The 22,973-nt window shown below is 41.4% G+C and overlaps 2 protein-coding genes across 2 annotated transcripts; one reads left to right on the top strand and one right to left on the bottom strand.

The window, feature by feature from the left end:
- Positions 1,386-2,334, bottom strand: LOC104767938 (transcription factor RF2b-like). The gene is made up of 4 exons (XM_010491898.1): positions 2,306-2,334; positions 2,107-2,239; positions 1,920-2,004; positions 1,386-1,615 (listed from the first exon to the last, which is right to left on the bottom strand). The coding sequence occupies exons 1-4, from the start codon at positions 2,332-2,334 to the stop codon at positions 1,386-1,388; spliced, it is 477 nt and encodes a 158-aa protein (XP_010490200.1).
- On the top strand, positions 21,447-21,941 carry LOC109130856 (uncharacterized mitochondrial protein AtMg00860-like). The gene has a single exon (XM_019240929.1). It carries the CDS (start codon positions 21,447-21,449, stop codon positions 21,939-21,941), a length of 495 nt encoding a protein of 164 aa, XP_019096474.1.

Here is a 22,973-nt window from a genome sequence, read left to right as displayed (position 1 = left end):
AAATCCTTTCCAGACCATTTCCTCGAACTTTTATTTTCGGGATTTCTACCCTTAGTGAGGGTCATTACAAACATGGTCGCCTATACCGACGCCGATTCGGCCGGCTTCCCTGAGACGCGACGCTCCCCATATGGTTACTGCATTTTTCTTGGTAACAGCCTCATTTCCTGATCAGCCAAAAGACAAGCAACAGCTTCCCGTTCTTGCCTTGAAGCTGAGTATCGTGGAGTTGCCAATGTTGTGGCTGAGGCCACTTGGCTACAAGGCCTTCTTGCAGTAATGCAAATTTCGCTTCCAAAGGCCACTCTTGTGTATTGCAACAATGTCAGCGTCGTCTACATATCCTCTAACCCGGTTCAGTACCAACAGACAAAGCACATTGAAATCGATATCCACTTCGTTCGTGATAAGGTCGCCATTGGTGAAATAAAAGTCTTGCATGTCCCATCAGCTCACCAATTTGCGGACATTTTCACTAAGGGTCTACCCTCGCAGCTGTTCTTACACTTCCAGGACAGTCTTAACGTCCGCTCCTCCGGTGCACCGACGGTTCGACTGTGGAGGCGTGTTAGTTAGATAGTTAAGATCCTATGTGATTTTGCACAGATGTTAACATAGTGTATCTCTAGAATATTCCACTAGTAGGTATGAGACCACTAGTTGTAGATTAGTTATTATTACTATTTATATTTTATTATCTATTAAAAAAAAACTGGTCAGGTCGTCTCAATAGTATATCTCCTCTATCATAGATATGATCTTGGATTCGATCTGATCGTGAATAACATTCTCCACAGAGTTCCAATTTTAACAAGAACAGTAAAAATGGTAACCAGATTGATGTCTATTATACCGTATATGTACATAGTACCAGAAAATACTACTAACTAGTAAGTTTAATAAAATAACTGATTTAATTAAGTAGAAAAGTTGAGAAAACATGAGTTTGACATGTTCTCCAATCATGTCTTTCTTTCAATATATAGAAGATGTATATAACTTACAACTTGATTTTGAGTATAAAAATAGAAATTACTTAAATTAAATTAATAGAAGTTATAAAAGTTGCTAATGAATTATCATAGAGAAATTAATTAAGTTACATATGCTTAATTATCGATCTAAAAACATACACATAGCTTCACTTGAAAAACATAACTAGATATAACAAAAAAATAAAATAAAAAAGGCCATACTGTTTGAGACCTCACAGTTACAATCATTAAATCTATCTATCATTATGAGCAAGACTATTGAGATAGATTTTTTTTACTCTCACCATGACCCTCAATATATGTAAAAAAAAAGAAACTAAATATAACTCCAATCCTAGAACCCATAGGATTGCCAGTGTCACCGAACACCCTTAGTTTTGTCCATAAAAGTCAGAGCTGCTTGCTTGTCTGTGGCTTATCGGACTCATTAATGGTGAGTTGTTGCAAGATGTTTGGGTCAATTTGATAGCCGTCGTTATGCATCACATCACCTATTGCCATCTTTAGCCGCTGGACTTCTACACTCAGTTGTTCGTTTGATGCTAATACTTCCTTCAGCCGTTGTGCTTCCACACTCAATTGTTCGTTCAACGTTGTCGTCGCCTTTGGACTTTTGATTTCTGCATGCAACCGAATTATTTTGTTCACACATAACAACAAATATTACGTCTATGGTATAGCGGAGAATAATAAATGTATCTCACAGTTAAGGATCTAATAAAATCCTGCCTTAAGCATGAAGATCTTAAATGTGTTTTTATGCGTTAAAATATCAAATATGATTTAACATTACTACACGAGTGAGGTCATAAACAAAGATCACCCAGTTACAACCGTTTATGTTCGAAAATTTTAAATTTACTATAGATTTGAAAACAAAAAACTTGATTAAGTATCACTGGAAATTAATTAGATGATGTGTACCGTCATGAAGTTTTGCTTGTTGCTCCAACGATTCAAGTCGAATCATGAACTCCTTCTTCTCATCAATCAGCATGCTTTTAGCATTCTCCATGCAACAACAATATAAATTCACTAAGTTCATTACATGAATCATTTTTATACGGAGTTTAGATATGACAATTTCATAGTTGCTAATATGATGTCTCACCTCCAAAAGCATCTCTTTTTCTTGCATCAAAGTGATATCCTTCTCAAGAAAATTTACTTGGTGTTCCAAGTCAAGAAGGTACTGTGACTTCCTCTTCTTTGAATGTGCAGCTGCTTCTCTGTTTGCCAAGATTCTGAAAGACCATACACATGGATAAATGTATGATAAAAATGAAACGAATAGCTATCTCAAAACTTACCCTCTGACTTTCTTAGGATCAGATTTCATCTCGGTAAGTTTAGTACATTTTGAAATCTTTTTCAATTCATCAGCAGTATACTCGTCTTTGAGGTCTAAAGTATTTTGGTAGTCTCCATCAGCCGAACTAGTAGAGGAAACAACACCCGGAGAAAGAGGTAGCTCCAAGAATTTACTGAAACAACTATCCACTCAAACACTCCTCTAGTGTTTGCTTAAAGGTTCAATGTTTTTTCCTGCTCTTCTCTTCACACCCGAAGGAGGCGATGAAGGTTTTTTGTTATCCTCCACATGTAAATTAAATTATGTCATACGATGTTAAAAATAATGTAAATTAAATTATATCGTATCATAATATATTTTATTTGTAAGTGATATAAAAACACATTACAATGTGATATAACAAGATTTACATTTAAGTATTGAAACTTTAATTTATTTACATTTATTTAAAATTTTTATTGCATTGTAATGTGTTTTATATGTAAGTGGGAAAAAAACTTGGAAAATAATGAATTTTAATAAAACTGATTGCTTTGAGAATGTTGATATATATTTTTATTTCCATTTTAGTATTGTATATAGTAAAATTATTACTTATTAGATTACAACATATCGAATAAATATATTTAAAATAATCTTAATTCTCCAATTTATAAAATTACATTTTTGTGATTGCAACATATGGGATAAATATATTAATACGAAAATATGTTTACATAACATTTTAAAAAACCACTGGCTAAGCATCATTTTCTTATGTTATTTACATCCATTTATAACGTTATCTACTACTCTACCACTAAAAATGTGTGTTTTACATTGGTTAACTCTTCATGCAAGATCCACGGGACTCACAACTAACTGCACTGAAGCGGATCCTCCGTTACATAAAAGGCACAATATCGCATGGTCTCCAGATTCACCGCTCCCACATCACTAACATTGTAATGACCCTCACCAAGAGTAAAAATTCAAATTAAAATTTTGGAGAAAAAGGTCCGGAAAAGACTTAGCAAGAAGGAGACAAGAAAAATAAGAAGAACAACCGAAGGAAGTCCGAAGGAAAAATCGGCAAATCGAAAGATAGCCAATGGCCGGTGTTCGAGAGGCATAGTCCAAAGGAAAGTCGAAGAAGAAGAATGGCCAAGTTAAAAACCTCAAAAAGGCCAAGACACAGTCAGGACGGACGTACGCGGACAGACACGGTCATGACGGACATACGCGGACGGAGATGGTACGGACAGACGTACACGGACAGGGACAAGACGGACGGATGTACATGTTCGGAGGTGGTACGGACGGACGTACAGGCACAGAGATGGTACGATCACATCGGACGTACGCGGACAGAGCCGGTACGCACAGGCCAGACGTAATCGGACAAAGACGATACAAACCGAGTAAAGACGGGAAGGACGGACGCATGATGGGATAAGGACGGCATGGATTGGGTAGAAGAGCGCATGCGGTACTGACGAAGGAAATGCGATACAGACGGAGAACGTACGGACAGGACGAAGGACGTGCAGACGTAACGGACGAAGCGTACGACAAACGCAGTTTTGCGCGAAAACGTTGTACCGACCAGACAGCGGTCCAGAAATTAAGGAGCGATTGTCTAGCGATTCAAGAAGAATTTTCTCACAAAATCAACCAATGGGCATTCATGCAATTGTGAGGAATAATCATTGTGTTGTTGACACAAAAATGAGACATAATCATTATGTCTTAGGAAAGTGGCCAATAAGAATTCATGCACAAATGTGGGAGAGAAAATGGAGATTCTTTTAATCAATCCACCAATCCGCACGCATGCAAGAGCAGAGGAGAGGTTCTATTCACATTGGAAACTTGCTCACCAAGTCTCGCAAATGAGTGGAAGAGAAACGACCGTGTGCTCGCCATGCATTGGCGAGTTGCACCTCCCATAAACCTCTATAAAAGGTAGCTCCCCCCTTTCAAATTGAGACATTCTCTCAAACTCAAGAAAAACCTCAAATTTTGCTAAGTGTTTTACTCTCTCAAAGTCCGAGAGAGAGAGAGAGAGAGATACCGGAGGGAGGTGCTGTCGGAGGCACAGTCCGGGAAGAGGCGAGACGCTGTCCGGGAGAAGGCAAGAGGCTGTTCGGAGAAGCTGTTCGGAGAAGCTGTTAGGCGCGAGAGGAGGCTGTCTGATCCGCGGTGCTGTGAAGTCTGATCAACAATCTGCTAAATCGCTGTGAGTCCTGTGGTGAGTTATGTGGTAGTTTGCGTGGGGTGCTGCAAGGTTCCTATGGAACTTGTACCTACCTATTGTGTGTTGCATTTAGACTAGGTTCATGTTAGGACTAGTTAGATGTTGCATGCGTAATATGGTAGGATTCATGCTAGAATTTATGTTGATCACATAGAATTTTGCTAGGAATCACCATGCATGTTGAGAATTGAACTTGATGCATTTTTTAACAATTTGGACTTGTTAAAATTTGGACAACAGATTTGCAGGACTGTTAGAACCGATAGAATTTTTATTTGCATTAATTCTTGCATAAAAATTGGTTAAATCGGTTGCATGCATGATTAATTGGTAGATTTTTATTAGCAATATTTTTCTTGCTTAAAAATCGGTTAGGGAGGTTGCATGCATGTAGAACAATCTAGGTTGCTTGAATTTTCATTCTTGTTTCCTGTTGATTGTTGTGTGTTTTTATTGCTTGATTTTCTTGCTTGCTTTGCTAGATTTTCTTGCTTGAATTGCTTGTGTTATAGTACTAGATTCTTAGAGTTATATTCACTAACCCTTCGAATTTGTAGTACTTGTCTTAGCTAGTCTCTTGAATTATGTTAGTATTCTTCTCGAGTCGTAGCTAGGATAGAGTAGTCGATCTTCTGTTTCCGAATATAGTTGGTTGTCTCGCGAGAATTCTCAATGACCACTCGCGTGAGAAAATAGTCGTGTCTAGCTAGCTACTAGAATGACAACTACTTGACGTCGTAGCATTGGGATGGCACATGCGGGTTACCTTTGTGGTTTCCGCATGGGCAGAGGTAAGGAACGGAACAGATTATTGAGGGCCCATAGGTGAAGAGTCTAGGGTAGTCGAGTAATCCTTGATTATTCTAGTTGTCTTGTGTTGTATAGGTGATAGAGTCTAGGATAGCCAAGTAACCCTTGTTTATTCTAGTCGTCTTTGATCGTGTGTAGGAGTAAAGAGTCTAGGTTATTTGAGTCGAGTCTTGCTTAATCTAACCCTCTTTGCTTGCTTGTTGTTTGGCTTCCGCTATCGTTTTTGTTGCCTAGCTTTGATTGCTTGCTTTTTTGTTTCCTTCCTTGTTGGGGTAGTCGGGATGGGGAAAATTAGAAGCATGTTTAGGAATGGGGTACCCAGGCTCACTGAGTAATCTTAGATTACTCATGATAAAAAATTTGTCTTGAAGGAAGTCTAGGAAGAGTCTAGAGCTGGAGCAAACATTAGGGTGCCGGATAGGGATTGTTTTCTGTGTTTTTGTAAAACCCTATATTTTCCTAAGATGTATTCTTGAAAGTATCCGACTATTTATGTGTATTGCTTGATAACTTATTTTCAATGTAATAATTTATTAAAGTAATATATTCGGTATTTGGGGGAAACATGGCAAGTTGCATCCGATACATTGGCCTTGTCCGGGCCAACACAACGCGCCAGGGCTGCGAGGGTTGCAAAGCCTAAGCGAACCTCGGCCGCGGGCGGAGTCGCGTCCAGGAGGACTGGTCGGGAAGCTGCAGCTTCCGTCCCTCAATTGGACCACCAGGGTGCGATTCCCATACGTAGCGTTCTGCGGGCGGTCCGTGCTCTCGTCCGGGGCATAGGCAGTTCGGGGGTGTTACAAACATGGTCGCCTATACTGACGCCGACTCGGCCGGCTGCCCTGAGACGCGACGCTCCCCATCTGGTTACTGCGTTTTTCTCGGTGACAGCCTCATTTTCTGGTCAGCCAAAGACAAGCAACGATTTCCCATTCTTGCGTTGAAGCTGAGTATCGTGGAGTTGCCAATGCTGTGGCTGAGGCCACTTGGCTACGAGGCCTTCTTGCAGTAATGCGAATTTCGCTTCCAAAGGCCACTCTTGTGTATTGCAACAATGTCAGCGCCGTCTACAAATCCTCTAACCCGGTTCAGCACCAACAGACAAAGCACATCGAATTCGATATCCACTTCGTTCGTGATAAGGTCTCCATTGGTGAAATAAAAGTCTTGCATGTTCCATCAGCTCACCAATTTGCGGACATCTTCACTAAGAGACTACTATAGCGACCAGTTCCCTCGGTACCGACAGTACTTGAGATAGTAGGTACGCGGTATGTGAGATAGTACGAACACGGTACGAGAGATGGACGTACGCGATACATAGGAAGTGGCGATAGCGGTACGGCAACCAGTACCGATAAGTGCCGATAGCAGTACGGCAACCAGTGCCGATATGGATCAATAGCGGTACGCGAATGAGATTGATACCGATATGAACCTCGGACCAAAAATATAACGAATCATGGTTCGTAAAGGACGATGGCCATGAATCTATAGTCAATGGGACTTGGATAAAATGGAGAGTTCGAGACTACCGAAGTAAGGAACAGATGTTTGAGTTCAAGAAAAAGGAAGTCCTTGGCTTACATTGTAGATGATGCAGGCATGTAAGTTTCTGGATGAAAATGGGAATATTTCGGTACGAGAGTCTAAGTGACATTCCGAGTGATAGTGGGAGTGAAAGTCCTAGTGATGGTGATAGTGATAGTGAGAGTGATAGTGAAGTAGGTAGATCCGGAAATGGTCGCATCAGTGAACGATGGATCGGGCCGATGGACAAGGATGGACCGATTAGACCATGGGCCGATGGGTGGCCCGGAAACTCGGAAATCTTGCAAAGATTTAAGCCGACTAACGGGAATGGAAACCCGAGAGAAATGGAAACTCGCGGAAATGGCTAAATTGGTCGGATAAGGATAGATGCAAAAAATATGGAAGTTGGGGGACGATAGGGTTTATCGTTTTGGGGCAACTCAAGGCGGTTTAGTCGACCCTATATAAAGGATAGACCCTTAGAGAAATTCTCTAGTTTCGCATAAGACCTTTTAGCCGCCGCACGAGAAAGAGAGAAGAGTTTCCATCGAGCTTGGCCGAGGATTCCTAAGTCTAGATCGAGAGAAGAACGGTAAGTCTTCGTCCACCTTGATCCGTCGATAGTATATGGTTCATACATTGGTGGTTAAAGATGTAGATCTGTCCGTGTAGAGGCGGGGATCAGAATTGGGCATAGGGATCGAGAGATTAGCACCGTAGATCAAAACCGAAGGTGAGTGCGTGACTGTGGCCGAGTTCCATGGTTGATTCTCTTGACCCGTGGTTTATTTAATCTCGTTAATTGCTTGTCTTAGTTAATGGTTAATGTGTTCTATTAGAATATGAATGGTGGTTGGTCTAAACGACTTGGACAACTATCCTATGTGAATTGTTTGACTTGCGTGACTTGATTGGAATATACCCTGTGTCAGATTGAGATTATTGAGCTGAGCCTAGTGAGACGGGATGACCGCTCCACTAAGCAAACTTGTTTGCTTACGCCTCCTTTTTATGAACGCAGGAAAAGAAAGGTCCGGCGATCAGGATTTTAGTGGCTGACCAGCTCGTGTGACGGAGGTAAGGGAGGAAGAGGATGGTGACTTTGGGTAGTTTTTATTATGGCTTGTTATTTTACGGATTGTACCATTATCATGCATGGGTGTTAAGGATGTTTGAACCTTTAAATTATTGAATGCGTATTCTTAAGTTACTAAACCTGTTATACATATTCGCTATTGCAAACTGTTGAACGAACAAGTAGGAAATTGATAGGCCCTAAGAAATTTTTTTATTGGCATGTACGGCTATGTACAGGATTTTAGGGTCGGGGTCTTACATTTGGTATCAGAGCACGGTTACAGTTCTAGGACATGTTTGTATAACGGTGCATGGGTTAATGTTACTAAAAAGCCATCCTTCCTTGCCAAGTATGTCTCACGGTAAGACTGGTCATGTTCCTTGCGAAGTACTTTCCGTGGGAGACTTTTCGTGGAATGTTCCTTGCGTGAAATGGCTAAATTGGTCGGATAAGGATAGATGCAAAAAATGTGGAAGTTGGGGGACGATAGGTTTTATCGTTTTGGGGCAACTCAAGGCGGTTTAGTCGACCCTATATAAAGGATAGACCCTTAGAGAAATTCTCTAGTTTCGCATAAGACCTTTTAGCCGCCGCACGAGAAAGAGAGAAGAGTTTCCATCGAGCTTGGCCGAGGATTCCTAAGTCTAGATCGAGAGAAGAACGGTAAGTCTTCGTCCACCTTGATCCGTCGATAGTATATGGTTCATACATTGGTGGTTAAAGATGTAGATCTGTCCGTGTAGAGGCGGGGATCAGAATTGGGCATAGGGATCGAGAGATTAGCACCGTAGATCAAAACCGAAGGTGAGTGCGTGACTGTGGCCGAGTTCCATGGTTGATTCTCTTGACCCGTGGTTTATTTAATCTCGTTAATTGCTTGTCTTAGTTAATGGTTAATGTGTTCTATTAGAATATGAATGGTGGTTGGTCTAAACGACTTGGACAACTATCCTATGTGAATTGTTTGACTTGCGTGACTTGATTGGAATATACCCTGTGTCAGATTGAGATTATTGAGCTGAGCCTAGTGAGACGGGATGACCGCTCCACTAAGCAAACTTGTTTGCTTACGCCTCCTTTTTATGAACGCAGGAAAAGAAAGGTCCGGCGATCAGGATTTTAGTGGCTGACCAGCTCGTGTGACGGAGGTAAGGGAGGAAGAGGATGGTGACTTTGGGTAGTTTTTATTATGGCTTGTTATTTTACGGATTGTACCATTATCATGCATGGGTGTTAAGGATGTTTGAACCTTTAAATTATTGAATGCGTATTCTTAAGTTACTAAACCTGTTATACATATTCGCTATTGCAAACTGTTGAACGAACAAGTAGGAAATTGATAGGCCCTAAGAAATTTTTTTATTGGCATGTACGGCTATGTACAGGATTTTAGGGTCGGGGTCTTACATTTGGTATCAGAGCACGGTTACAGTTCTAGGACATGTTTGTATAACGGTGCATGGGTTAATGTTACTAAAAAGCCATCCTTCCTTGCCAAGTATGTCTCACGGTAAGACTGGTCATGTTCCTTGCGAAGTACTTTCCGTGGGAGACTTTTCGTGGAATGTTCCTTGCGTGAAATGGCTAAATTGGTCGGATAAGGATAGATGCAAAAAATGTGGAAGTTGGGGGACGATAGGTTTTATCGTTTTGGGGCAACTCAAGGCGGTTTAGTCGACCCTATATAAAGGATAGACCCTTAGAGAAATTCTCTAGTTTCGCATAAGACCTTTTAGCCGCCGCACGAGAAAGAGAGAAGAGTTTCCATCGAGCTTGGCCGAGGATTCCTAAGTCTAGATCGAGAGAAGAACGGTAAGTCTTCGTCCACCTTGATCCGTCGATAGTATATGGTTCATACATTGGTGGTTAAAGATGTAGATCTGTCCGTGTAGAGGCGGGGATCAGAATTGGGCATAGGGATCGAGAGATTAGCACCGTAGATCAAAACCGAAGGTGAGTGCGTGACTGTGGCCGAGTTCCATGGTTGATTCTCTTGACCCGTGGTTTATTTAATCTCGTTAATTGCTTGTCTTAGTTAATGGTTAATGTGTTCTATTAGAATATGAATGGTGGTTGGTCTAAACGACTTGGACAACTATCCTATGTGAATTGTTTGACTTGCGTGACTTGATTGGAATATACCCTGTGTCAGATTGAGATTATTGAGCTGAGCCTAGTGAGACGGGATGACCGCTCCACTAAGCAAACTTGTTTGCTTACGCCTCCTTTTTATGAACGCAGGAAAAGAAAGGTCCGGCGATCAGGATTTTAGTGGCTGACCAGCTCGTGTGACGGAGGTAAGGGAGGAAGAGGATGGTGACTTTGGGTAGTTTTTATTATGGCTTGTTATTTTACGGATTGTACCATTATCATGCATGGGTGTTAAGGATGTTTGAACCTTTAAATTATTGAATGCGTATTCTTAAGTTACTAAACCTGTTATACATATTCGCTATTGCAAACTGTTGAACGAACAAGTAGGAAATTGATAGGCCCTAAGAAATTTTTTTATTGGCATGTACGGCTATGTACAGGATTTTAGGGTCGGGGTCTTACATTTGGTATCAGAGCACGGTTACAGTTCTAGGACATGTTTGTATAACGGTGCATGGGTTAATGTTACTAAAAAGCCATCCTTCCTTGCCAAGTATGTCTCACGGTAAGACTGGTCATGTTCCTTGCGAAGTACTTTCCGTGGGAGACTTTTCGTGGAATGTTCCTTGCGTGAAATGGCTAAATTGGTCGGATAAGGATAGATGCAAAAAATGTGGAAGTTGGGGGACGATAGGTTTTATCGTTTTGGGGCAACTCAAGGCGGTTTAGTCGACCCTATATAAAGGATAGACCCTTAGAGAAATTCTCTAGTTTCGCATAAGACCTTTTAGCCGCCGCACGAGAAAGAGAGAAGAGTTTCCATCGAGCTTGGCCGAGGATTCCTAAGTCTAGATCGAGAGAAGAACGGTAAGTCTTCGTCCACCTTGATCCGTCGATAGTATATGGTTCATACATTGGTGGTTAAAGATGTAGATCTGTCCGTGTAGAGGCGGGGATCAGAATTGGGCATAGGGATCGAGAGATTAGCACCGTAGATCAAAACCGAAGGTGAGTGCGTGACTGTGGCCGAGTTCCATGGTTGATTCTCTTGACCCGTGGTTTATTTAATCTCGTTAATTGCTTGTCTTAGTTAATGGTTAATGTGTTCTATTAGAATATGAATGGTGGTTGGTCTAAACGACTTGGACAACTATCCTATGTGAATTGTTTGACTTGCGTGACTTGATTGGAATATACCCTGTGTCAGATTGAGATTATTGAGCTGAGCCTAGTGAGACGGGATGACCGCTCCACTAAGCAAACTTGTTTGCTTACGCCTCCTTTTTATGAACGCAGTAAAAGAAAGGTCCGGCGATCAGGAGTTTAGTGGCTGACCAGCTCGTGTGACGGAGGTAAGGGAGGAAGAGGATGGTGACTTTGGGTAGTTTTTATTATGGCTTGTTATTTTACGGATTGTACCATTATCATGCATGGGTGTTAAGGATGTTTGAACCTTTAAATTATTGAATGCGTATTCTTAAGTTACTAAACCTGTTATACATATTCGCTATTGCAAACTGTTGAACGAACAAGTAGGAAATTGATAGGCCCTAAGAAATTTTTTTATTGGCATGTACGGCTATGTACAGGATTTTAGGGTCGGGGTCTTACATTTGGTATCAGAGCACGGTTACAGTTCTAGGACATGTTTGTATAACGGTGCATGGGTTAATGTTACTAAAAAGCCATCCTTCCTTGCCAAGTATGTCTCACGGTAAGACTGGTCATGTTTAGATCATAGGGTGTATAGGACTAAGTTGGTTTCGATGCTAACTTAGAATCGATTATGGTATTTCAGATGGCACCCAACACTCGCAACTCAACTAATACCACGGCTAGACAGGGAGCTGGAGGGAACATTGAGGATGTACTGAACCTTGCTGCGGTGAACGCGGGGCTAGTAGGTGCGGGAACCGGTACAGAAACCGGAGGACATGGAACCCAATGAGTCGGTACGGGAGCTACACCGATAGTGGGTACGGGTGCTAATGCGAATGCAACCGTGGGGATGGGGCAAGTATTGGAGACCATGGTCCAGATACTGAACCGAGTGACACCACCGGTCGCAAACCCGCCTGTACCACACGCGTTGCCAATGGGAATGGCAACTCCTACGTACTTGACTATCATGGATCACATGTTGAAGTTGGGTACACAGTACTTTAGTGGTGGACAAACCCAATTGAGGTGGACGAATGGAGAAGTTGCCTTGAGAGGAACTTTGACTCCGTGCGTTGTCCGATGGAGTATCAGAAGGACATCGCTACTCACTACCTGTCCGGAGAAGCCCATGCGTGGTGGACAGGCATGGTAAACCGTATGGCAAACCCGAATTGCTCTTGGGAGACTTTTCGTGGAATGTTCCTTGCGAAGTACTTTTCGCAAGAAGCTCTTGACCGTCTTGAATCAGAGTTCTTGGACCTGAGACAAGAGAACCGGACCATGCGAGAGTATGAGACCGAGTTCAACCGGCTTAAGAAATATTGAGGTCATGAGATGGAGGATGAGCAAGTCCAGATTCGTCGGTTCTTGCGGGGCATGATAGTGGATGTCCGCAACCAATGCATGATTTGGAACTTTGGAAGTCTTGCTGAGTTGGTTGAGAAGGCAGCAATGTTGGAGGATGGACTGGTAAGACCTCGGGCAGTGTACGTGTGTGTCCAACTTGCCGCAAGAGACACTCAGGACAGTGCCGACGTTTACTCGGTACGTGCCTTGCGTGCGGAGGAAAGGACCACATGGCCAGCAGCTATCCGCACAAGGGGAACGACACACGAGTGTGCTACCAATATGGGCATGCAGGACATATCCCGCCAAACTGTCCGCAGTTGGAGACGCAAGGGCATAAACGGGTCAGCGAGGTGTTGCCGTTGCCACCACCTCCGAAACGACCGGCAATTATGCCTAGGGTGTATTCGATCGCGGACAGGCAGGTGGAAGCGACCACTTCACGGCAGATCCCTGGTAAGTGTAATACTTACCTTAGTGGAATTTTTGCGTGAACATTGTCTGTGTGTGTGTGTGTCTTGTGTGTGGTTAGGTTCTTAGCAAGAAGAATTGTGTAGGGACCTTACTTATGGGCGGTGTGGAAACGCATGTGATGTTTGACACCGGGGTTACACATTGTTTTGTGAATCCAAGTATGATTGATAAAGGCGGTTTCCGGAAGGAGCCCGGAGATAATTTTGGATGTGTACAAGCAGCGGGTTGACAAGTGATGATGACGTACAGAGTGGTACGAAACATCTCGGTCATGATGTGCGGTATGGATATGCCAGCGAACTTAGTCATATGTCGAGTGAAGGCACACTATGTGATACTGGGCATGGCCTGGCTGGGCAAGCACATGGCTCACTTGATACTGGGCATGGACTGCTACCGCGGGCGAGTACTGTTTGAAACTGCTAAGGGTATGGTAGAATATCAGGGCATCAGGCCATTGTTGGGAAATCTGTTAGTCTTGGCAGTACAAGCCGAACAGTTGATCAGTAATGGGTGCAAAGCGTACCTAGCATCGATAACAATAGAGGAAGTAGGAACGGGTACAGGACTGCAAGATATACCGGTGGTACGAGAATAAAAGAGTGTGTTCGGACCCCTGTCCGGACTACCACCAACACGATTGGATCCATTCACCATAGAGCTGGAACCTGGTACGACTCCAATATCGAAGGCTCCGTACCATATGGCACCGGCGGAGATGGCCGAGTTAAAGAAACAGCTGGGTGAACTGATGGAGAAAGGATTTGTAAGGCCAAGTAGCTCACCATGGGGTGCACCGGTATTCTTTGTGAAGAGTCATAATCTCAGAAGTCCCTAAAAAAATTTGACAAATCTCCTATCTCCCTCTCTATTCTTCATACCCCCACCTTTTTTAATAAGTGGTGGTGAGACGATTTTACCCTTCTAGTTTTATTGATTTAGGTTAAATTTTTTAAATAAAAAAACAAACCCAGCTGCTCTTTCGACCCGAGAAACCCGACCTCGTTACTCACCTCTCAACCCAGCCGCCGGCGATTCTTCCGTCGTTGGAGTTCCTATTGCTGTCGTTCTTCACCAACTCGAGTTGAATCAAGTTGTTCTTCAAAATGCAGGTGCGTTACTTCACATTAGAGTAGCTTTTGGTTGAATTTGTTTTTGATTTGTAAATTTAGAAATTCAATTGGATTTAGATCGAAGAAAGCTTAGCACATTGGGTGTTTTACAAAGGTTTATGGGTCGATTGAGCTATCTATTAGATAAGAAAGGGATTTGGCTTTCGATTTCAGTGAATTAAGGAGATTAGAACCCGGTTACCATTCGATTCGATTTTGATAGGAGAGAGAGAAGGTGGTGAAACTGGTAATACTGGTATATTTAGTAAAACTAGTAATACTGATTCATGTAGTACAACTAGTAAAACTAGTAGTAGTACTAATTTAGATTTTTTTTTATTTGTTGGTTTGGCAGGATACAATATGCGAGAACGACAGCCTACATTTTAAGTTTGAAGGTCGCATGTATAGTATAATGTTCAAGAGGAATATAACATTGTTGATGTTAAAAGCAAGGATATACAAGAAGCTTGGGTTTGTGAGTAACATTCAGTTGCAGCTGAGCTACAAGCCACTACTGGTAGAAACATTGGAGCATTGTGAGCTTAATGATGATGAGGATGTTAATGTTTATCTAGACTCCATTAATTATGAGAAGCGAAGATTTATGTTGTTTGCGAATGTCATCCCTTCCGAGCCTCAGCCTGAGCAAGTTCCCATAGTGCCCACAGTGCCCATAGTGCCCATAGTGGACGAAAGTTCTGTTGGTATGAGCTTTGAAAACCAACATGCAAAGGATGGTGAAATCGGACCTAACGCCATTGTTGTCTACGTAGGCAAAGAAAAGGCTATAGAGGGTGATTCTAATAAAGAGGGTGAAGTTGTATCACGTGATGAAGGTGATGAATATACTGAGCCACGCCCTGTTGTAGAACCGTGTAAATATATTGAACCATGGGATGACGGTTTGGGTCTGACTAAACTTCAAGAATTTCCAAACAAGAAGGCATTGCAAGAAGTGGTGGATAGAGCTTCATTCGCTAACTATTTTAGTTTTGAAATAGTAAAGTCGGACAAGGTGTGTTATGTGCTCAAATGTCCTAAAGAAGGATGTAACTGGGGTTTACGAGCTGGTAGGATTCGAGAGACAGATATTTTCTCGATTAGAAGGCACAACAAGATGCATACATGCTCTCGGGCTAGTCAAAGTTCAAGCAACAGTAAGAGACAAGGCACTCCACAATTAGTTGCTTCTCTTTTACATGGTGATTATCCAGGGCAAATGGAAACTCCACCTCCGAAAGTTATCATGGATCTTGTCAAGAGAAAATTAGGTGTTGATATATCATACTCCACGGCGTTGAGAGGGAAAATTCAAGTTGTTACTGATTTGAAAGGTAGCCCAAAAGAAAGCTACAAGATGTTGCGATGTTATCTGCACATGTTAGAGAAGGTTAATCATGGTAAAAGATCATATGTGCATTGCACTGAGAATAATAAATTCATGTACTTGTTCATAGCTTTGGGAGCTAGTGTTGAAGGATTTAAAGTCATGAGGAAAGTTATAACTATGGATGCAACTTTCTAAAGAACGTATATAAGGGTGTTCTTGTTTTTGCGTCGGCTCAAGATCCTAACCGTCACCATTATCCCTTGGCATTTAGTGTTCTTGATGGTGAGAATGAAGCAAGTTGGAATTGGTTTTTGGAGATGTTGAAAACCGTTGTTGGGGATTCTTCTAAAATTGTATTTATGACTGACAGAATTACAAGTCTCATAAAAGCCATAGCTAATGTGTATCCTCTGGCTCATCATGGTTTTTGTATATGGCATTTATCCCAAAATGTGAAAGGTTATGCTCGTAAGATCAACAAAGACGTTGTTGCATGGAAATTCATGGAGTGTAGTAGGTTTTACACAGTGGTTGAGTTCAACATTGCTTACGCTTCTTTTACGACAAGATAACCTTCTGCTGCCAAGTATCTTGAAGAATCTACCCAGAAAGAAAGATGGGCAAGATGCGTTTTTCCAGGAGATAGATACAACCTAGACACAAGCAACTGTGTTGAATCGATGAACAGCGTATTTAAAGATGCAAGGAGGTACTCCTTGATACCCATGCTTGATGCAATACTTAAAAAATTCTCTGAATGGATTAATGAACATCGGAAAGATGTTGTGTCTGGATCAGTCGCAAATAAATTGGTGCCTTTAGTGGAGAACTACTTACATGATTTATGGGCAACTGCTGAGAAACTAAAGGTGATAGAGCTAAATGGTTTCGAACTTGAATACAATGTCATTGACAGTGACGGAAAGCCTTATTTGGTGAAGTTGCGATTGAGAAGTTGCAGTTGCAGGTTTTTCGATATACAAAAGTATCCTTGTGTGCATGCATTGGCATCTTTCATTACATTCCAAAAATATGGAGGTAAGGATATTGAGTTACATGTGTTGTGTTCTAAGTATTATTGGACGGAGCTGTGGGCAATTGCATATTGCAGGACAATTTATTTAGTACCTGATAAGTCTCAATGGGATGTCATAGATGAAGTCCAAGATATGCAGATCATTCCCCCGAATCGGAAATTAAAAAGGGGAAGAAAGAAAACAAAAAGGTATGCATCTGCTGGGGAAAAACGACCAAAAACTCGACCTAGGACGCAAAATAAAAGGCGTCAGAGACAAGGACTCCAATGGTTGTTATTTGGAGATTCTTGTAATGTTCATGTTTGATTCATGTATCAATTGTGTTTGGTTTGACTACTCTCTACTTTTTTATGGCATAACTCCCTCTTGAAACTTAATTTAAAGTCTATTAATGTTTTCTTCTTTCAAAAGATGTGTATATAAGAGAGTAGAACTGGGACAACTAAGATAAAACTGGTAAAAATGGTAAAATTGGTACAACCGAAAATAATAAAATTGGTACTACCTAATACCAGTGTTGACAATACATATTGTATAAATGTTCTACATAGTTTTCTACTATAAATGAATAATTTTCCAAAATATACTAATTTTAATTTATTTATGAAAGAATCTCAACAAGTATTTCCTTACACTTTTAATGTCACTTTGTAAATAATAACCAAGTAAGGATGACAAAGTTATAGAATTACAAGTTTTAACATATGAATACACAAAAAGCTTGTAATTGTATGTTAATTAAGTTTAATCAACTGTCAAACTAAAACAAACAATGCTAAGGTTTAGTATAACTAATTAAACTGAGAAACCTCTAAAGTACAACTATGTGGAAGTTTAGTGCAACTGCATTAATCGGTAAAACTGAGTGTGAACACGCATTGTGAACGCACACATCTTTTACACGTGGCCATAATTTCCTTTTTTTTTTCTCAGCCCCATAGATTTTTCTCAACTCAATCACTCTCATCCATTGTCTTCTCTCTCCTCATTCTCATTCATTCATTCATTTTCATCGAAACTCTGAGTCTTCTCTTCTCTAATCTACTACATCTTGAAAGTCGAATTCTAGATCTTCTCAAACTATGGAACAATTTGAGGCCGACCCTTACTATGCTGATTAGAAGAGGGCGAGGAAGTTAGAAGCGTTGCGACAAGCCATAGCCGATGGTGATTTGGACATGCCTCGAATATGCCCGTGTGGTGAACGAATCATCGAAGAGATCTCTCCAACACAAACAGAGAAAAAGAGATGGTTTACTTGCTTTAAATATAAGGTAAATTAAATTAAATCAAATACAATTGAAAGATTTGAGTATGATGTATGTTCGTTGATATATTTTGCAGGATGATGGATTGCATAGGCGGAAAATTTGGGCTGATGCAAGTGAAGAAGAAACAAAAAAACTTAAGGAAGGATGTCGATCACCATTGGGAGAGATTGAGGGAATTCGATCCCCATCATACTCAGATCTATAATTTGCAGATGCAGCTTAAGGAGAAGAGTGACGAGATTTCCAAACTAAGGGAGGTGGTGGCGTGTCTTCCCGGTCGAGTCGATCTCCTGGATAAATTGTGTTATGATTGATATTATCTGAGTCGATCTTCTACATTGGTTTAAAACTTGTTGAATCAGTTTCTTATCTTTTATATGAATTCTCTTGTTGAATCATGTTCTATATTGAAATGAATTCTCTAGTTTTGTTTAGTTTTACGTAGTTTTACCAAAAATACGAACGGAAAATCCAAGAAAATAACGTAGTTTTACATAGTTTTACTAGTAATACCAATCGCAAATCCAAGAAAATAACGAAGTTTTACATAGTTTTACTAGTACTACGGTGACAAATCAAAGAAACTAACATAGTTTTACTACTTCTTAGACCGTTTTCTCTTCGTCCCTCTTCCTCCTGCTTGCGAAGTACTCGGGTGTTCATCATCCCTGCTCGGTTGCTCATCATCTATAGGCGCCTGACATGAAACCAAATATTGTTAACACCTTCTAGTATTACGAAGTATTACCTTTGATTTCTCTTGCTCTTTCACATATACTTCCAACGGTTCGATCCTTTTTCAAGCCCATCAATCTTCGCCAAAATGTTATCGAACTGGGTTTTCATATCCTGCTTCATGGTGCTTAGAAGATCCACCAACTCAATAGTATCTTCTCTCGGTTGTTCATTGGCGTCTATTTCCTCGACCACCTCATTCACATCGCTTTGTCCTGACCGAGAAGCCACATCTGCTGTGTACATCTCCTCCAAAAGTACAGGTAGTCCTCTACGAAGACGCCACATCCAACTGGCAACAACGACATCATGGGTATCGTCTTCCTCAGCTTCTTCCATGATTAAATTGAGAAGAGGAATTTCTTTATCAATATGAGGGATCACACTAGCAATTGCCTGTGTAAACGACCTACTTTAGATACATTACAAACCAATTTATTCAAATGATAAATAACTTCAGTTGTTAGGATAACTAACCGTTGTTGTACCAAGTGTATCACCTATATCCTTTAGAGGAAAACCTTTCTGACCGGTACTCATAAATTTCCTCCTGCACATCCTAGGAAAACTTTCATCCGCCTCATGAATTTGGTCGATGTAAGTATTCCCCAAAATTGGAACTGCCTCAAATAGTAAAAACTACACAACACAAAAAATATAAAATCAGCTTCACTTATAAGAAATATCAACAATGAAAAGACTTCAAATTTTAAACTAACTAACCTCCAATAGAATACAGAAACCTGGAACAGGCCATAACGCACCCTCTTTATGCACGACCCCTTTAAAATGCCTCATTGTATGAGAAATCTCTTTTAGCATGTTATCGAATGATAATCTCCCCCAAGGAAACACACACACAAAAATCTAGATCATTCACTGCTCTTACAACAAAATCATCGATACCCGCAACATATTTCCCCAAGTCTTTAGTATGGCCTACAATGATGCTTCCTAAAAAGTAGAGAACCGCCATCTTCAACCTATCACGAGTACCAACTGGTTGCATTACCATTAGCTTTTCCCTCACATCTTGAAGTCTAACCTTTTTCTCTTAAAAAATACTTCCTTCGAAACTCGTAACCGCCGGCTTCCTTGTAATCAAGTGGATTACACCGACAATCTAATCCAGACATCAACGTGTGTTCTCTCAGACCATAACGGATTGGAACACCATTCACAACAAACCATGCTTCCTTCTTTTTTTCAATTTCTGTCGTTCGAAGAAAGAGCAACCACATTCCCAAAAGCTTGTGGTTTGGGTCCTTTGGCATGTGGAAAATGTGCTTGAATTGTGGATGTTTCTCAAACCAATCCCTCTCAAAACTAGTCAGTGAATGCTCTAATCTTTCAAGCATTGTCAAAGTTTTTAAAATATGACACCTTGTCGATAGCTTGATTTTCTTGTTGTACTGACTAGGATTGAAGTGCATTCCTAAAGGTTGCATCGCTTCTGTTTCCTCCTCCGATTCTTGCAACAATATCAGGTTTACATGAGTTCTACTAGTTCTACACCAACTAGTTTTACCAGTTCTACTAGTTCTACACCACCTAGTTGTACCAGTTCTACTAGTTCTACACCCAATAGTTGTACCAGTTTTACTAGTTCTACACCCAATAGTTGCACCAGTTCCACCAGTTCGATTTCAAATTCCAATTCAATTCCAAATGACATAGACTAGTTGTACTTACACTTGCATCGTTGTGCTCCTCGTTCTCCCTCTCACTTTTGCTTGTACTCCTTCTCGTGTTACCTGCCGAGTTCGAACTTCCCTCCTTATCTTCTTCTTCTTCTTCTCCTTCATCGTCGTTTTCTTCCCCTTCTTCACCTTCTTCTCCTTCATTGTTTTCTTCTTCCCCTTCATCGTATTTTTCTTCCCCTTCTTCACCTTCTTCTCCTTCATCTTTTTCTTCTTCCCCTTCATCGTTTCCTTCTTCTTCTCCATCGCTTGATTCCACAGAAGTAGATCTCTCGTTATCTCCTCCTTCTTCATCATCTTCTTCTCGATTACTTGATTACGGAGTACTGGATTTTGCTTTCTCTCCTTCGTTCGCATTTTCTCCTTCGACCACCGGATTGGGTTCCTCCGAAACTCGAGTTTTACTTTCTTCCGCCACCGTACTCAAAGCTCTCTCTCCTCCTACTGTCGCCAGACTCAAACCCAACACACCTAATTCCGACGAATCGGATTTTGCTTTCGAACCACCATCTCCTTGTGAGATGTCCTTTTCTTTCAAACGATCACTCCTCGTCACACGACCCCCCCCCCCCGATTTCACCATCTTGTTACTTGATTTTTGGTTGATTGAAAGAAAACGAGAAAACCTTAATTCTACTTACTTTTGAGAACCCAAATCGATTCGAAGAAAGAGAAAAGTGACGAGAGAGAGCGGTTTTAAACATCAATTTTACAGGTTTTTTTTTAAAGATACCGATTCAGTTTTTCGATTTTTGGGTCTTAGATCCATGTATTTGGGTGGATACTACCCATGTATTTTTTGTAAATATCTTAGTTTCCTTTGGACAATAATGTAAAACACCACTTTTTCGATTTAAAAAAATATCAAAAAGAAATTCAAAAAAAGAGAGGGACTTTTGAGATTGTCAGAAATCTTTTAGGGACTTCTCAGATGAAATCTCCTTTGTGAAAAAGAAGGACGGAACCTTCCGACTTTGCATCGACTACCGAGGGTTGAATAAAGTGACGGTGAAGAATCGATACCCTTTGCCAAAAATTGACGAGTTGCTAGATCAAATCCGAGGAGCCACATACTTCTCGAAGATCGATTTGGCTTTGGGATGTCACCAAATCCCGATAGAAGAATCGGAAATTCAGAAGACAGCCTTTCGAACAAGGTATGGTCATTACAAATTTTTGGTTATGCTGTTTGGATTAACCAACACCCCCGCAACATTCATGAAGCTTATGAGCAATGTGTTTCGAAAGTACCTGGACGAGTTCGTGATTGTGTTCATAGACGACATCTTAGTCTATTCGAAGAAAGGAGAGGATCATCCCGCGCATTTGAGGAAAGTGTTGGAAAGACTAAAGGAGGAAAAGTTTTTTGCCAAACTTAGTAAGTGTAGCTTTTGGAAAAGAGAGATTGGGTTCTTAGGACATGTAGTATCGGACAAAGGTGTGTCTGTGGACCAGGAGAAGATTTGGTCCATAGCGGAATGGCTGAGACCGCAAAACGCCTCGAAAATACAAAGTTTCCTAGGACTGGCCGGCTATTATCGATGGTTCGTCAAGGGTTTTGCAAGTATGGCACATCCGCTGACTCAACTTACGGGAAAAGATGTACCATACGTGTGGACAGCTGACTATGAACAGAGTTTCGCGAAGCTCAAGGACATGCTGACTAGTACACCAATTTTGGCACTACCGGAACCAGATCAGGGTGCGTACTAATGCAGAATGGGAGAGTAATTGCTTATGGATCGAGACAGCTAAGGAAACATGAAGTGAATTATCCAACTCACGATTTGGAGATGGCGGCTGTAGTGTTTGCACTTAAAATCTGGAGGTCCTATTTGTATGGCTCGACGGTGCAAGTGTACACGGACCACAAGGGTTTGCAGTACACATTTACTCAGTCGGAACTGAACCTACGACAGCAGAGGTGGATGGAATTAATCTGGAAATCAGTTACAATCCGGGCAAGGCCAACTTGGTAGCGGATGCACTAAGCAGAAGAAGGTCGTCCATTAATGTTACGAGAGAGGCAGAGAACCTGGTTGGTATGATCAGAACCTTGCGGTTGAGTGCGTTGACCGAGCAGTTGGAACCGTTAGGCCTTGGGGCCGCGGACCAAGCAGATTTGCTAACTAGGGTAAGGATTGCCCAAGAGAAAGATGCGGAACTAGTACGATTGTCCAAGGGGGACGAAACCGAGTATGAAACCTCGAACAACGGTACTATTTTGGTTAAGGGCCGAGTGTGAGTTCCGTTGGACCAGGACTTGCGTACCGAAATCCTTAGGGAAGCACCAGTCCCAATTAGCGATTCACCCCGGATCCACCAAAATGTACCAAGACTTGAAAACATATTATCACTGGTCGGGCATGAAGAGAGACGTGGCCAAGTGGGTTGCAGCTTGTCCGACATGTCAACGGGTTAAGGCGGAAAATCAGGTTCTGGGTGGGTTGTTGCAAAGCCTACCAATACCCGAATGGAAATGGGACATGATAACCATGGACTTTGTCACCAATTTGCCGATGTGTGACAAGAAGGACGCCATATGGGTGGTCGTGGACCAATTAACCAAATCGGCACACTTCTTGGCCATCAACAAGAAGGACAAGACCGAGAAACTGGCCGAGGTATACGTGCATGAGATTGTATGGCTACATGGTGTTCTAGCGAGCATAGTATCGGATCGGGATTCTAAGTTTACCTCAGGACTATGGAAGGCCCTACATAAGAGTTTTGGGACGCGAAGGA

Source organism: Camelina sativa, chromosome 19, assembly GCF_000633955.1.
Source record: "Camelina sativa cultivar DH55 chromosome 19, Cs, whole genome shotgun sequence".
Classification (NCBI taxonomy): Eukaryota; Viridiplantae; Streptophyta; class Magnoliopsida; order Brassicales; family Brassicaceae; genus Camelina; species Camelina sativa.
This window is presented reverse-complemented; position numbering and strand designations above follow the sequence as displayed.

Bases quoted from the DNA above. Each gene is read 5' to 3' on its own strand.
- LOC109130856 (XM_019240929.1), top strand. From the start codon at position 21,447: ATGAAGCTTATGAGCAATGTGTTTCGAAAGTACCTGGACGAGTTCGTG.
- LOC104767938 (XM_010491898.1), bottom strand. From the start codon at position 2,334: ATGAAATCTGATCCTAAGAAAGTCAGAGG. The intron at 2,240-2,305 runs GTAAGTTTTGAG...ATGGTCTTTCAG, and splicing joins GATCCTAAGAAAGTCAGAGG to AATCTTGGCAAACAGAGAAG. The intron at 2,005-2,106 runs GTGAGACATCAT...TGTTGCATGGAG, and splicing joins AAAAAGAGATGCTTTTGGAG to AATGCTAAAAGCATGCTGAT.